Here is a 14782-nt window from a genome sequence, read left to right on the forward strand (position 1 = left end):
AGCCCTGGTAATGGCTCATCACTCCAGTTCATACTGGAGTTAAACCAGTCTCCTCTGAGGAATGGTCCCCAATGACTTTGGATCAAGTGGGTGCAGAACTGTGCAAATGCCTTTATTGAGCAAACGATGTAGACGGACAAACTGACCCCCTTGGGAAGCAGAGAAAGCAGCTACCTCTGAGAGAGAGGCAATTCCAGACCAGGGATCTCAGGTGAGGTGGTTGCTCCTCTACAGGGGCAGTCCCTTTGCCCCTCCAGAGGGCTTGGTGAGGTAGAAGGTGGCTGTGCCGCTGTATTTCTCCTAGGAGACAAGAGGAGCAGTCAGTGTTTTCAGCTACCAGTACACTGAGGTGCTGATTTAGAGAACCTTGGTGATGGCACTGAGATCGTTCTTGGGCTGTAGCTGCCTGTGTTAAGCTCAGCATTGTCCAAGCTTAGTTCAGATCACTTTTCCCCAGATAAATTTGGCCTTCCTGAAGCTCACCCAGCACCTTTTCTCTCACTTCCTCAATGCAGTGACACCCTTGGGCAGGGTTCTGTGATCAGCACGGTGCTGAACTGCCTGCAAGAGCTTAGTGGCACCAACAGACTTGGGTCTTTCATGGCCCTGAATGGGCTTCACCAACCCTAAGTGCCTCAGGAGCACCATCTCAACCACCAGGTCTTTCCAAGCTGTGCCCCTGAGTGTTCCCTTGGGATCTTTAAGTCAATCTCCTGGCACTTTTCTGCTGCATACCTGGATGTGTTGCTGGGCTCTCTCTGCAGCCCCAGCTTCCAGCAGTGTCACGGTGCAGCCTCCAAAGCCTCCCCCGGTCATCCTGCTGCCATAAACCCCATCGACTTCCAGAGCTGCTGCTACCAGCTCGTCCAGCTCGGGGCAGCTCACTTCATAATCATCCCTGGAGAGGGGAGACCCATGGTCAGCCCTGTCCTGCACCCTGCCCATAACCACTGCACCATGAACAGCTGAAACCTGTGTCCTGGTGCAGCCACTGCCACAGCAAACTGCAGCGATGCCGGATGCTGCAGACACCAGTGCAGCTCTGCCTCAAAGTGCACGTATATGTGAGGAAGGCTGTGAGCATCCTTGGTGCATCCTCACCTGAGGGAGTTGTGACTCTCCACCATCAGCCTCCCGAACATCCTGTAGTCCCTGTCCTGCAGTGCCTGTGCTGCCTGGGCTGTCCGTGCTATCTCGCCGATGACGTGCCTGGCGCGCCGATACACCTCCTCGCCCAGCCGGCTCCTGGCCGCTGTGGAGACACGTGTGTCCCTGCAGCAAAGCCACCCAGGGATGCTGCTGGAAGCAAGCATGGCTACATCCTGCAGCCATCCTGTGCCAGAGCTCCTCTAGGTGTGGCACACTCCCATCCTAGTGCGTGCACCCAGCCACCTGTCCCTGGTGCTACCCCACGGTCTCAGCTGGTGCCACAGGGCATCGAGCTCCTGATGCCCCGAGAGGCTGCCAGAGCCGAGGGAAGGACTGTCCCCACCTTCCAGCTCGGCCATGGTGGCATCCCTCAGGCTGGCCTTGCCGAGTGCCGCCGCTGCCTCCTCGCAGTGCCGCCGGCGCGTGGGGTACTCGCTGCCCGTCAGCGTGTGCCGCACGTTGGAGTTGGTGATGAGCACGGCCAGCCTGGCATCGCTCAGCGGGACAGGGACAGTCTCCAGGGACCTGCAGCGAGAGCTCAGCGTGGGCCATGTGCCCGCTCCAGCCCTCGGACACCTGTGTGAGGCCACGTGGCAGGCAGCTCCTGAACCACAGAGGCAAAGTCCAGGTGGTTTAGGATTTCGCTCGAGTATTTCTCTCCCTTCCCAATTATTAGTTTCATAACAGTCCCTAACAAAAGTGGCAAAGGGACAGGCAAGTAGGGGAAAGGCTGCAGGAGGAGGAATCAAGCCAAGGAGGAATTAAAAGGCAGGCAGACCCATCCCCACGATGAGATTTTGGGCTGGGTTCAGGGGTTAACCCTTCCCTGCACTCCTGCATTTATGTCATGGCCGCAGGACCAGCTCATCCCCAGCTGCCCGAGGAGGTGGGCACAGCACCGTGAGCTCAGCACTCAGCCCTGACCTGCAGTCGATGAGCAGAGCGTGGCCTTCCTTGCCCATCACGGATATGAACTGGTCCATGATCCCACAGGGCATCTCAGCAAACGTGTGCTCTGCCTTCTGGCACGCCAGTGCCTTGGCTACCAAATCACCATCATCTGTGCCAGAGTGGAGACACACAGGTTAGCAGCTCCAGGACCCTGGCCCCTAGTCTTGGAGTGTGGGGGGCAATACGGAGGTAAGGGTTGTTTTCCCATAGAATGGAGTTTTGCAGCTGCAGGTGCTTGCTCCTGCACCACTGCATGCCATCCATGCCAGTGTGGGTCCCCAGATCCAACTGGACATGATAATTTAACACTGGTATCTCAGATCTCTCAATTTTTGGGGACATCAGGGTGGGGAGATGCTCCAAGGGGAACATCCTCTCATCCCCCTGGCCTGTCCAAGGGGTGGTCCATGGATTTTAGAGGTCTGGGCAGCTCAGGCTGGATGAGCCAGAAGAAACACACAGTCACAGTAGTGCCTACTCTGGCTGCAGTGGGGAGTTGTGACCCACTCCAGAGCAGCGTTTCCCCAAGGGCTGTGGGATCTTGCTAAGGGCAACCCCTCATCCCAGCTCCCACCTGGAAACAGAGACACCGGGGGTCAGGACTGGCTGCTGCCTTACCAGGGCAGAGCTGCTGGAGGAAGGTGTAAGTAGCCACCTCCAGAGCAGCTGAGCTGGAGAGGCCCCCGCCCAGGGGGATGTCACTGGCGACCACGGCACTGAACCCCGGCACGGCACCACCTGTGGGAAGAGAAGGGAGGAGGGGGGCTGTGAGCCCCTGCAGGGCTGAGGGTGCCCCAAGCTCACAGGGAACAAGAGCAAGGAGCCCCTGTCCAACATCCCACTTTAAAACACTGGGTGACCCACGGCAGAGCGTGACCCAGGCACCTGCTCCCAAACACAGGAGGCTTTGGAGCTGAGAGCATCTCTGCTGGAGCCTGGTCCTGGCAGAGCTGTAGGTTTGCAACAGTGCTAGAAGAGCCTCTGGAGCGCACCCAAAACCGGGTGCTGAACACCAGCCCCTGCGAGGGGTCTCTGCCCCACCCCTCAGCCTGGTCTTACCCCTGTAGTGCTGGATGACGCCCTTGACGTAGTTGGCCCAGCGAGGCTGCCCCGGGCTCAGGGAGCTGCCGTGGTGGGGAGCTGGGAACTGCACCCTGTGGGGCTCGTCCGCCTCCGCTGAGGTGGTGAGGATGGAGATGGTCCCGTCCTGCGTGGGGGATCCCACCAGCACCGTCCCCAGCTGCAGAGCCTGGGGGTGGGGAAGGTGGGCTCAGACCCCTTGACATCCCTTGGAGTATCCCCATGGGTGGTAGGGGACAGTGGTGGCTGCTTCGACTCACAGCTGGAGCACCCAACACATGTTCCCCTTAACTCTGTCTCCACAGAGCCCCCAGTGTATGGTCTGGCTCGGCACAGAATTAACCTTTCTGGCTATTTATTGCCACACAGGAACAGTCTTCCTGCTGAATGTTATAATGGACCCCCCCCCAGCTCAGTGCCAGGGTGCTGGCTGTCAGGCTCCGGGGGAGTGGTAACCACTATAAGCATGGGAGAGGCTTCAGGAAGTTTTCTTGCCTGCCAGGGAATTCAGCTGACCTGCTCCCACGCTCTTCGGCCTCACAATAATTAGCTGTATGTTTGATTTAGGACTGAGCCAAAGGGAGCTCGAAGGAGCTCAGAAAGAGCAGGAAGCTCCTGCTGCTCCGAACTACCTCCACCACCAAAACATCGCTCTCCGTGAACAGGAAATTGTTTGACCGGCTTGCAGAAAAGAGGTGGTTGGGAAGGGGGAAATCACATTCCCCCAGTAGTGAGTGAGGAGCTGCTCTGCGGAGCCCCTGGTGCTCCGGATCCTGCTGCGAGCTCCGGACTCGGCGGGGGGATCCCGCAAGGTCCTCGATTGAGGGACACATCCCCGAGGTAGGGGACATCCTGGGGCGAGGTACCCCCCGTGGGCTTTCAGAGCGGACCCGGAAGGGTGACACGGCGGGATGCCGGGGCCGGGGATCCCAGGCTCTTACCATGGGCAGCACGAAGCCGCCGTTATAGTCGGTGTGCTCGCCGATGAGGTTGACCCGGCCGGGGGCCCACGCCGCCAGAACCGCCGGCCCCCCGAAAGCCGCTTCGTGCGCCCGGCGGGCAGCAGCCAGCAGCGGGGACGGACCGGGACCCACCGGCTCTGCCATGGCCGCACCGCACCGCCCACGACCGTCCCGCACCTCCCCCGGGTTCGCACCGCCCCCGGGTTCCGCACCGCCCCCGGATCCCGCACCGCCTCCGGGATCCCGCACCGACCCGGATCCCGCACCGCCTCCGGGATCACGCACCGACCCGGAATTCGCACCGCCTCCGGGATCCGCTCCCCCCCCCGAGCCTTGCACCGTCCCCGGGTCCCGCACCGCCCCTGAGCGCCCCGCGCCCTTCCCAGGGTTCTGGGAAAGGCTGGTCGTGCGTGGGCAGCCCTATGAGCAAGGCGAGAGCTGGCCCGCACACCCCCTGTGTGTACCTACGGCGGGGCCAGCGCCGGGGCTTTTTAACGCTTATATCCAAATCCGTATCGCAGAGCCTGTCCTAACATATGTACAGATAAATATGTGTCTGTTTGCACGGGTGCCTCTCTTACATAGGCGGCTTCTGCCGATACAACGTATGTAACATATACATGTATCGATAGATGTCTGTGTTATCCCTGTATACGTCAACGTCTGTGCTTTTGCTATATGCTCAGGTACACACACCTGTGTGTGAGGTTCCCCCCCTCCCCGGGCCACTCCCGGGGCGGGGCCCGTTACCGGTTCCCGTCCAGCCGCCGCCGCGGGACCGCTCGGCCCGGGGGGACGAGCCCATGGCCGGGAAGGAGCCGCTGCTGAGCGCCCTTAAAGGTGAGCGTGGGCCCCTCGGGGCTTTTCCTGACTCTTCCAGCAGCGCTGCCCAGGGACCGGCCCTTGGCCGCGCACCGGTACCGGTCTGACCGGACAGACGGCGGGGCCGGGCTGGAGCTCCCCGGGCCGGGGCTCCCTGGACCAGGGACTTTGAGGAAGTTTACCCGAGTTCCTGCCCGTTGTGGCAGCCGGAGCCGGGGAGGGTCGAGCCCTGCCGGGGTGTTGGGTACCCCGCTACCACCATTATCCCCCCCGGGACTGTGCAGAGCTGCTCCCGTGGGTGCCCCCCCCGCCCTTCCCCCGGCTGGGGCACCCACGGGTGCTGCCTTTTCCCTCACTGAAGGTGCGGTGCTGCAGCTGCGGGAGGTCGGGGGACCCTGCACGGACACCTCGCCGCACCTCGTGTCCCTCTGCCAGCGCCTGGAGAGCATCCTGCGCAAGGGGCTCCGACGTGAGTGACCCTTCGTGCCTGGGAGGGGGGTGGCAGCTCCCCGGGGCCCGCGGCGAGGGGCCTCGCGTTCCCTTTCTCCCGCAGAACCGGCTTGGGGCTTCCGGAGACGGGATTACTGGCACTGGCTGGAACAGCTTCCCGCGGGGACCAGCGGCAGGTGAGCGTCCCCGGGCAGGGCTGGGATGGAAACCTGAGCTGCGGGGGTGTCTGTTGTGACATACTCATCCCAAAGAGCCCCGGTGCAGGGAGGATGCTCCCAGGCGCCGCCAAAGGTGCTTCCCCTCTCCCCGAACAGGCCGACCCCTCTCTCCATGAGCATCCAGAGGGCCGGGGGCTGTGAGCGGACACGGACGGCCCAGGGCCGCGGGCGGTACTTCCTGCGCTTGGCCCTGCAAGGGAAGGTGCTGGCGGTGGCCGTGAGGGAGCTGGCACAGACCCCCGGACTCCTGGAGGTGCAGCACGTGGTGCAGTGAAACGGGCCCACATGGGCAGTGAAATGGCAGAGTAACGGTGGCGTTTCACTGTGTTTCAGTTTTATGATCCAGAGAGCTCCATCCTCGGCAGTGAAGGTCTCCGGGGTAAGATGGTGGTGCATCCGAGGTGGGATGTAACCTGTGTTATGGCAGTGCACTGCTGCAGGGGAGGGGGAATAGTCCACTGTGATTTTTCTAGTCCAAATTTAGTGCTGGAATCTAAATATGCTGCTGCAGCGATGGAAAAAGAGGTGTAAATATTTAAACAGTGTTTGAATCTGTCTCGAGTTGGCTTTAGTGTCATGGGATAGGGAAACGGCTCCTGAAGGGTCTTCCAGTGTTATTCCTTCATATGTTTAAGCAGACCTAGTGGTCTGGCTCGAGGGGAGCCCATTATGGCTGGGCCTGGGCTGAGGGGTCGCACAGGGGTTTTAAATGGCTGTATTGCCTTGACAGGCTGCAGCACTCCATCCATCTGCAGCCGTGCTCCTTGAGGGGGCCAGGCCAGGGTGGAAGCCTTTAATCTTTTGATTATGATAAATAACCTCATGTTAAACCTGTACATCAATGGTTTATAAATCACCCGCGCTGCTGGTGCATGAGCAGATTGTAGACCCAGCAGAGTGATTGCAAGGCTTGTGCAGGAGAGCCTGGGCAGCTTTGCTTTGCTTCTAGGGTGAGAAATGGAGAGCGAGTCACTTGTCAGCAGCGTTTGCTGCAAGCCTTGGTCTGAATTAGGGCAAAGCAGGTGCCAAGCCACACCTGTGCCGGCAGTGGGAGCCTGGGATGAGCCTGGGTGCTGTGGTGCTGGAATGCTCTCAAGGCCTCAATCCCAGGGCTCATTAGTTACACGGAAAACGGCTTTATTCTGTCCTCTGCCATGTCTCTGTCAGGCTGTAGCTGCCAGAAACCCTGCAGTGACACTGCTTCTCTGTCCCCATCCCTCCGCAGAGCCTTTCCTCTCGCTGCTGCTGGTGCTGACAGAGATGGATTTCTCCCTGGATCTGCAGGTGTGGTGATGAATCAGGGGGGTGGTGGCTCCCAGTGCAGGGCCCCAGCCCCTTCCTGGCCAGGACTGATGGCACTGGCACTCCTTTGTTTACAGAATTGCAGCTTCTTGGACGAGAGCTGGCTGCTGCCGGTAAGGGCTCATCGCTCCCTGGAGCCGTCCTCCCGCCACCTGGCCCTTGCTGAGACATCAAATGAGGGAGATAAGGAATGATTTGGTGGGGAGGGACTGCCACGCACCTGGGGTGCATTGGCTCAGGTTCACCAGCACGAGCAGAGCTGCCTCTGCCACCGAGGTGGGACCCTGCCAGGTGCCTGGGCTGTCACCAGGAGCACATCCCAGCATTCCTGGGAGTTAAACCAAGCAAGAGTAGTACCCAGGCCTAAATTGCTGCCGTTAAGTGAAGTTTTCCCATGCTCCCTTCCCTGATTTCTTGCCCAAAAAAATCCCCATTTCCCTGGGCTGACACAGATTACGCGTCAGTTGGTTTCACTCTTGGTTTGCTCAGTGAAACATCAGTGTGTTACTGAGAACAGCAGGGATGCCTTTATGTCTTTTAAAGATGAAGAGCATCCCTCCACTGCCCTTTTAACCCAAAAGAATCCCCAGAAAGCTCAAGGCGGCTTTGGGGGCGCTCACGGTGTGCTTTGAGCTGTGGTGCTGCTGCAGAGCCGGGGATCCTGCTGGGTTTTGGATGTTTCTGACAGCAAGTGCCCCTGGCCAAGCTGGCCGTGTTTCGGGTCCCTGGCTAATGCGATGTGACAGTAAGTGCTGCTGCAAACAGCAGCAGCTTTGGGGAGGGGCGGCCACACTCCCCTGGCTGTGTGGGGACATGTGGGGTGAGGGAGGAGGGCTCTTGGCTATGCGTTCACCTGCTGCTTTGCCCTCCCATCCGTGGAGCAGCTTTGTCCCTTCAGAATCTGGGCACAGCCGAGTGCTGAAAGAGGGCAGGGACAAGCAGCTGCTGATGGTCCCAGCTCAGCCTGGGGCACTGTGGGCCAGCCTCTTCCCGGGCTCCCAAACCCCTGGTTTGGCATCAGTGCCAGAAATGATCCAGGGCATGGGGTCCCAGTTCTCCCCCTTGTCCTGGTCATGCTCCTTGGATGTCCCATGGCCATTGCCAAAGCCACTGTCACTGGCCCCTCTCTTCCAGGTGTCCAGCACTTACAAGACAGTCCCATGCCGAGCGCTGGGGATGGTGCTCAGGTAGGAGCCTTTGATCCTACTCTCCAGAGGGATCTGGTCACCACAGCACTCAACCCCCTCCCCAAAAAAAGGGAGATAAACACCCTGTGAGGGTCTCACCGGTACCTGCTGTCCATGAGGTGGCTTTTACCTACTTCTTTGCATGGGTGAAATGTCATGGATGGTACAAAAGGGCTGGGGGAGCCAGGCAGGGTCCCTGGGGCTGAGCCGGGGCTCGGCCACACCCCCAGGTATGTGGAGGGCCGAGTCTTTGTCACCAAGGTGCTCCCTGAGAGCCAGGCGGAGGTGGACGAGGTGGTGCTGGCCGGCGACATCCTGGATGAGATCAACGGCTGCTCGCTGAGATACGCCCACAGCGGGCAGGTGGGTGGGCAGGGAGGGCCAGGGTGGCTCCCCCTCCCCTGCCCCCCATCCTACCCTTTGCTTCCCCTCTCTCCCTCCAGGCTGGGGACATCCTGCAGAAGCTGAAGGGACAGCCGCTCATCTTCCGCCTGCTCCGGTGGCGGTGGCACGACGGGCAGGTCTATGAGCCACTGCTGCCCTACCTGAAGGTCCTGAAGGAGAAGGAGCCCCACTTCCAGCTCCAGCACAGCCCCCGGCACAGGGGCGAGGGGGAGCCACGGCAGCTGCGGGGGGGCAGGTGGGTCTGGTGCCATGGGGAGCCCCCAGGCTGGGCTGGGGGTCCTGCCAGCGGGGTATCCCTGTGCCCACACTATCCCTGATCTCCACTCAAGGCTGTGGGGCCAAAACTGCCCCCGTGGCCTTGGGGTGGGGGGGGTGGGGGCTGGGAGCATCTTCCCCTGCAAAGAACAGCAGGAGGGATGTGTGGTGTTCCTCACTTGAGCCCTTTTCTCCCCAGGCTGCTCTACAACCTGCAGTTCCTGGGCCAGACCAGCATTGGGATGGTGAGGCTGTGGGGCACAGAAGGATGCCATGGGTTGAATCATCTCTTCTGGGTTTTTTTTTCATGAGCCCATGGGTTATTCCCTCCTTCCCCTTCTGTTCCAGTATGGTGGCAAAGAGGTGCTGGAGCAGGCCATCCCTGCAGTGCTGGAGGGGCACTTGGCAGTGCAGGTGAGTGATGGGGCTGGGGACATCCTGGGAAGGGCTCTGTGAGAGAATGCAGGGAAATAGGGTCTCTGCCATGGATATTTTTTTTTCCTGCCAGCTCCAGGTTTGCTTGGCCTGGCTGAATATTTGCTACCCTGCCACCATTATGGGTTTTTTGCAGGTCAGAAGCATCTCTGCAGCGAGGATAGGAAAGGGCATTAAGGAAAAAAAATACAAGCACCTGTGGGAAAGCACTTGGAAAACTGTGGGGAGGCTAAGCCTGGTTCCAGGGGTGCTTTAGGGCTCAGGTCACTTTGTTGGAACCTTTGGTGGGTTATCTGTGAAAAGATGGAAGTAGGAGAGCACGGGGTGGTAAAAAAAAGCAGCACAGGGAAAACATCTTGAAACAGCTGAGCTTGACTGTGCTTCATCACCTCTGTGTTTGAATAATCTCTGTGGGTAAGTGTCTTATCAAAAACAGAGCTCAGGGCTGTGCCCGTCGGGGCTTCTTCCCCCTCACCCCCCCCTTCAGGAGGTTTTATTTGATGTGAAGGAGGCAGAAGTCCTGGTGCAGGAGAAAGCGTCTTCCAAGGTAAGCAGGCGACACCCAAGCTCTGTGTGAGTCCCAAGGATGCCAGTGGGGCAGTGTGGGGTCCTGGGGCCAGTTTAAACCAGGAATGGGGCTGGCAGGGACTGCCTCCAGCCCCGTCCCCCTGCCGTGCCCTGCGCAGCTCCTGTGCCGCCATCCCTACCCCACCATCTCCTGCGTGGGACGCTGCACGTGGAGCAGCAGGATATTCGCCTTCTGTGTGGCGTGAGTGCTGCCTGTGGGCCCTGGGAGGGGGGTACGGAGGGATGTGGGTCCTGGAAACCAAACAAACGGGGTGTGGGGCAGCCGCGGGGTCCCCGATGCGGTTGCAGGGCAGGGCTGGGCTCGGGGCCGAGCGCTCTGCCAGCTGATGGACGTGTTTCCATTTTTAGCTCTTCCCCGGAGAGCCCTGACGGGAGCACGTTCGACTGCCTGGTGTTTGCATCCAGTTCTGAGCAAGAATGCGAGGAAATCGTCGGGAGAATTGGTAAGGGAAGGTTTGTGCCTTCTGATACTGTCACAGCAAGACCGTGGAATACCAGGAATTGCTGGTTTCAGTCCACCACGTGCAGGATCTGGCTTAATTCTTTTTGTTGAGGTTACTGAGATGAAGAGATACTTTGATAGTCTTTTTTTATTATTTTTTTTTAAAGGACTGCTAGACAATGATTTTATTTTAAGAAACAGCTTCTAGGCATACCCAGATGGTTCATTGTTTCCACCAAGAACTTGGATGAAATATTGTTTTCGAGGGATGTTATTTTAAACATACTTTTCCTGCAGGAGCCCAGCCTGCTACTGCAGTTCAGCACCAAACCAAGCATTCATAAATCCCGTTGCTTGGAATTTTTTTTCATTTGGCCTAAATGGAAGCTGCGTGGTGCTTCCTGAATTCCATGGGCTACTGAGGATCCTCAGATTTCCCGTGGGGAAATTGTCCATGGGGACATCCCTGCCAGCTGTCCCCTCACCAGACTGTGCCCCCAAAGACCTGCCAGGTGATTGACCTGAGATCACCAAGCCTCATCTAAAGTTTGAGCTGGTGCTTAACTTTGATTCAAAGCAGTTAAGTTTACAATTTAGATGCAAAGGAATCTTTTTCCCTACAGGTCTGGCAATTAGGAAAATACTTGTTTAAAACCTTGCCTTGGATCATTTTAGAACTGGTTTTTAGTAGGTTAATGCTGTTAACCAGGGCCTGGGGTTGCTTGGAGTGGTGTAGAACAGGGAGGTGAGGAGGAAGTTATGTAGGAGTGCGGGGTAAGGAGTGTCTGTTCCTCCAGCTGCAGGATTTAAGCACACGGAGTGGTTTGTCTGAGGAAGGAGAACCTCATGATGAGGCATTGGTGTCCCAGCCTCCCCCAGCAGCACGTGAGGGATGCAGGCCCCGGCTCCCAGAGCAGGATTTGGGATGGTTTTCACACCAGTGTCACACCATCCTGGTGGGACAATCACGGATAGCCACCGCTGACTTACAGCAGACACTGGTAGGAACTGCTGCTGCTCTTCCCTCTGAAGTGCCACTGCACTTTAATTTCATTGGAATAAATCAAGCCAAGCTGGCTCAACTGCTTCCCTGTGCTGCTGTTCCATGACATCTCCCGCCCTACTAGTGCAGCCTGTTCTGTGAGGGCCTCACCATTCGATTTAAGTGTTAATTACCTGCTGTTCAGGTGCAGTCTGAGCACTTTCCTCCACCACAGCCCAACCAGGTCTGGCTGCTGAGGAACCTGCCTGAGCCGAGCCCCAAGTGAAGGTTTGAGTATAATCCCACTCTCATCCAAAAATCTGGAAATGAGACTCTCTCAGAGCACCCACCCCTTTGCTCAGCAGCCCATCTGCTGCCAGGGTGTATAATTAGCTGTTCCCCTCACACACCATCCCACTGTGATTATCCGGGACTGTCACGCAGCCCAATCCCACAGGAACTCTCACACCCCCCACCCTCAGCACCAACAGTGCTTGGGAACAAGCAGGTGGTTTTGCTTTAACTCCAAAATAAACTTCCCTGCATCCACGAGAAAGGAGGAGAAAAAAAACCCTTTTAGTGCTGGAGTTGTGCTCTGATAAGCTTTAAAAGAGACTCCCAAAAAAAGCTGCTGCCAGCCTAGGCCAATCCTCCTGGACCCAACAGCTGCTCTCACCGGCCCACTCAATGACTCCAGCTACAGAAAAACCTCCAAAATCCTCCAAAAACGGCCAAAAATTCTCCATTCTGTTGACAGATGAGGTTAACTTTCCACAGCAGCAGTCCAGGATTACAGGGATCTACTGCTGACCTCAGGAGCCAAGAGGAAGCTTCTTCCAGCCCATTCAAAGCAAATGACAAAAAGACTCCTCACATGTGAATGTAAAACATTTAATTTAAAAATGTTGACACTACAATATATAAAATAGCTATTATAAATGCACATAGTGTATTCTATAGCTGCCAGGTTTACGTTTTTAGGAAACTGTAAGTTACACTGTGGTTAAGACTTGTAGTTTCACCCTCTGAAGGAAGTCCACATTTGATCACAGTGATGCATGGTCAGACTAACAGCCCCAATTGTTAAACACTTGGATCAAGTCATAACCAGTTTTATTGCAAAAGGACCCTGTACACATTTATATCAATTCTAGTACCTTACAAGTTTAGCTACCCAACAAGTCATTAACATACAGAAACATGCATGAGAAGCAAGAAAGAACACCCATCCCTTCTGCATATTAGCAACTTGTCACTCCCGAGCCCGAGGCTCAACATCACTGAGGTTTATGTGAACAGTCACTTTTAGCATTCATCCTGAGTGAAAGATGGAATGACTTAAGTACAAATGCAACATATTATAAACAATTTCTTACAAAAAAAGTCACAAATTAAAACCAAAGTATTTTACAGAATTAACTACAAAACACCATAAAAACAGCCTTCACTTAAGCCCTCTCTCCCCGTATCCTGCGAGCCAACTGGATATCTTTGGGCATGATGGTGACTCTCTTGGCATGGATGGCACACAGGTTTGTGTCTTCAAACAGACCCACCAGATATGCCTCGCTGGCCTCCTGTTTCAAGAGCACAAGAAGAAATGTCGTTAGAACCCCTCAGCGCAGCTCCCCCAGCGCCGCGGCCCGGCCGGCCCTCAGCAGTACCTGCAGCGCACCGATGGCTGCACTCTGGAACCTCAAGTCCGTTTTAAAATCCTGGGCGATTTCCCTGACCAGCCGCTGGAAGGGCAGCTTGCGGATCAGCAGCTCCGTGGATTTCTGGTAGCGACGAATCTCACGGAGCGCGACGGTCCCCGGCCTGGGTGGAGAAGGAGGGGGGGCGGGTGAGGCGGGGCCGGGGCTGCGGCAGCTGAGGCCGAGCCGCGGGCCTTACCTGTAGCGGTGAGGCTTCTTGACGCCGCCAGTAGAGGGGGCGCTTTTCCGGGCCGCCTTCGTGGCCAGCTGCTTGCGCGGCGCCTTCCCCCCGGTGGACTTGCGGGCGGTCTGCTTTGTACGGGCCATTTTTCCTCACTTACCTACGGCAGACACGTAACGCGTGACACGGGGCCCGGCTGTCCCCATCCACCCCCCCGCCTCAAGGCCCGGCGACACAGCGGCCAATCCCCTCAAGCTCCAGATGCCGGCGAGCTGCCCCCCTTCCCTCGCGGCGGGCAGGCGGCCAGCGGCCTCCCCCGGGGACAGGGAGGAGGAGTCACGGTTACCCCACCGCCCCCGCCTCGCGGCCCGGCCGCTCCCCTCCCCGGGGGGAAGCGCGACTGAGTCACAGCCGCCTCCTCCTTCCTCCCGGGGCCGCCCCGGGAGGGGAAAGGGGGGTAGGGGGGAGCTGGTGGGGGGATGGGAACCGGCCGTGACTCAGGGCACGTAGGCAAGGCCCGCTCCGCCGGCCCCGCTCCGAAAGGAACGAAGGCCGCGGAAGCCTCGCAGCACTACCGCCTGCCTCGGGGACGCGCCCGCCGCCCGGCACTCACCGCTCGGAGGAGAAGGAAGCGCCGCTGTCCGGTAGCGCTGCGCGCCGAAGCCGCTAATGCCGATGGGCTCGACCCGCTCCGCAGCCGCCGCGACGCTCACTGCGCCCTCCCCGCCGCGGGGACGCAGATTTTATATGGGGGGCGCGCGCGTGGCGTGGTGGCGTCACAATGCCCGGGAGCAACGCGCCGCGCCATTGGCCGGGACCCCCGCCGGCGCCGCTGCGTCACCTCACACAAAGGCCGTGCTCCGGTTCCCCCGCTCTGATTGGGCGCGCCGCTGGGCGCTGATTGGTTGTTAAAGTAGGCGCCCGATTGGGTGTTGCGAGGGGGGAAGGAGCCAATCGGCGGCGGGCGGTCGCTCTGCGCGCTGATTGGCCGAAACGGGGCAGGGTTTGGATCCTACCCTTTGTTGCGAAGCTCCACAATGGGAAGTCAATTGGAGCGGGGCGAGCGGCGGCCGCGCCGCGGGATCCTCCGGGCAACCCCCGGCCGGGCCCGGCCGACCCCGCCGCCAACCGCCCTCCCCGCGGCCGGAACTGCGGAGCCGCCCGGCGGGGGCTGCGAGTGGCCGCGGGGTCCTCCCCGCCTCCGCCCGCGCTCCCCCGGGAGCCGCCGGTGGTGCGGCCGCTCGACCCCCGCGCTCGGGGGTGTCGGTGGGAAGCCCCTGGCAGGGGACGGGGGTCTGGCGGCGCCTCCGGTGTTTCTAGCCTGGGTTTGTCATTCCAGCAGCCAGGGAAGGGTTGTCACGGGACTTGGGTTCAGCATTGCTGGGCTGTGACCCCCCCCCCTCCAGAGTCAGAGCCTGACCCCTGGCCCTGGGAAAGGAACGTGTGGGGATTGGGGCTGGGCCTCTCTGAGCTTCAGTTCCCTAAATCCCACTGACTCTGGGGGTCGCCCCCATCCCTAATGCAAATCACTAAGTTTCCTTGCAAGTAGGAAATCAGAATCCATGTTCCCTGTTGGTACCATCTTAGCATTTATCTCCCTAAGATAAATAGCAATTCGGTGAAAAAAATAATTGTCTTTTGGGGCAAATTGCTGCCTTAAGTTCCACCTTGATTTATAT

The 14782-nt window shown here is 58.5% G+C and overlaps 3 protein-coding genes across 4 annotated transcripts; 1 reads left to right on the forward strand and 2 right to left on the reverse strand.

Moving 5' to 3' along the window:
* Positions 1–91: 91 nt before the first annotated feature.
* GALK1 (galactokinase 1) lies at positions 92–4338 on the reverse strand. Its single transcript, XM_051797847.1, has 8 exons — positions 4122–4338; positions 3160–3349; positions 2719–2838; positions 2074–2209; positions 1493–1674; positions 1102–1252; positions 736–898; positions 92–300 (listed from the first exon to the last, which is right to left on the reverse strand). Exons 1-8 carry the CDS (start codon positions 4284–4286, stop codon positions 229–231), a joined length of 1179 nt encoding a protein of 392 aa, XP_051653807.1. The 5' UTR covers positions 4287–4338; the 3' UTR covers positions 92–228.
* On the forward strand, positions 3361–11328 carry LOC127475742 (uncharacterized). Of its 2 annotated transcripts, XM_051797843.1 has the most exons (17): positions 3361–4020; positions 4829–4982; positions 5326–5433; positions 5518–5590; positions 5729–5885; positions 5966–6011; positions 6858–6916; positions 7012–7047; positions 8069–8121; positions 8352–8484; positions 8565–8761; positions 8981–9026; positions 9130–9195; positions 9704–9763; positions 9903–9985; positions 10153–10247; positions 11044–11328. In XM_051797843.1, the coding sequence occupies exons 2-17, from the start codon at positions 4946–4948 to the stop codon at positions 11076–11078; spliced, it is 1284 nt and encodes a 427-aa protein (XP_051653803.1). In that variant the 5' UTR covers positions 3361–4020; positions 4829–4945; the 3' UTR covers positions 11079–11328. The 2 variants fall into 2 exon arrangements, with proteins under 2 accessions (XP_051653803.1, XP_051653801.1); XM_051797841.1 differs by lacking the exon at positions 3361–4020 and having other exon boundaries at positions 4420–4982.
* A 775-nt stretch (positions 11329–12103) lies between these two features.
* Positions 12104–13871, reverse strand: LOC127475754 (histone H3.3A). Its single transcript, XM_051797861.1, has 4 exons — positions 13717–13871; positions 13122–13263; positions 12893–13046; positions 12104–12805 (listed from the first exon to the last, which is right to left on the reverse strand). The coding sequence occupies exons 2-4, from the start codon at positions 13247–13249 to the stop codon at positions 12677–12679; spliced, it is 411 nt and encodes a 136-aa protein (XP_051653821.1). The 5' UTR covers positions 13250–13263; positions 13717–13871; the 3' UTR covers positions 12104–12676.
* Between the last annotated feature and the right edge of the window lie 911 nt (positions 13872–14782).

The sequence above is a fragment of the Manacus candei genome, unplaced genomic scaffold (assembly GCF_025592945.1).
Source record: "Manacus candei isolate 608988 ecotype Guabito, Panama unplaced genomic scaffold, ASM2559294v1 h1tg000047l, whole genome shotgun sequence".
NCBI classification, from domain to species: domain Eukaryota; kingdom Metazoa; phylum Chordata; class Aves; order Passeriformes; family Pipridae; genus Manacus; species Manacus candei.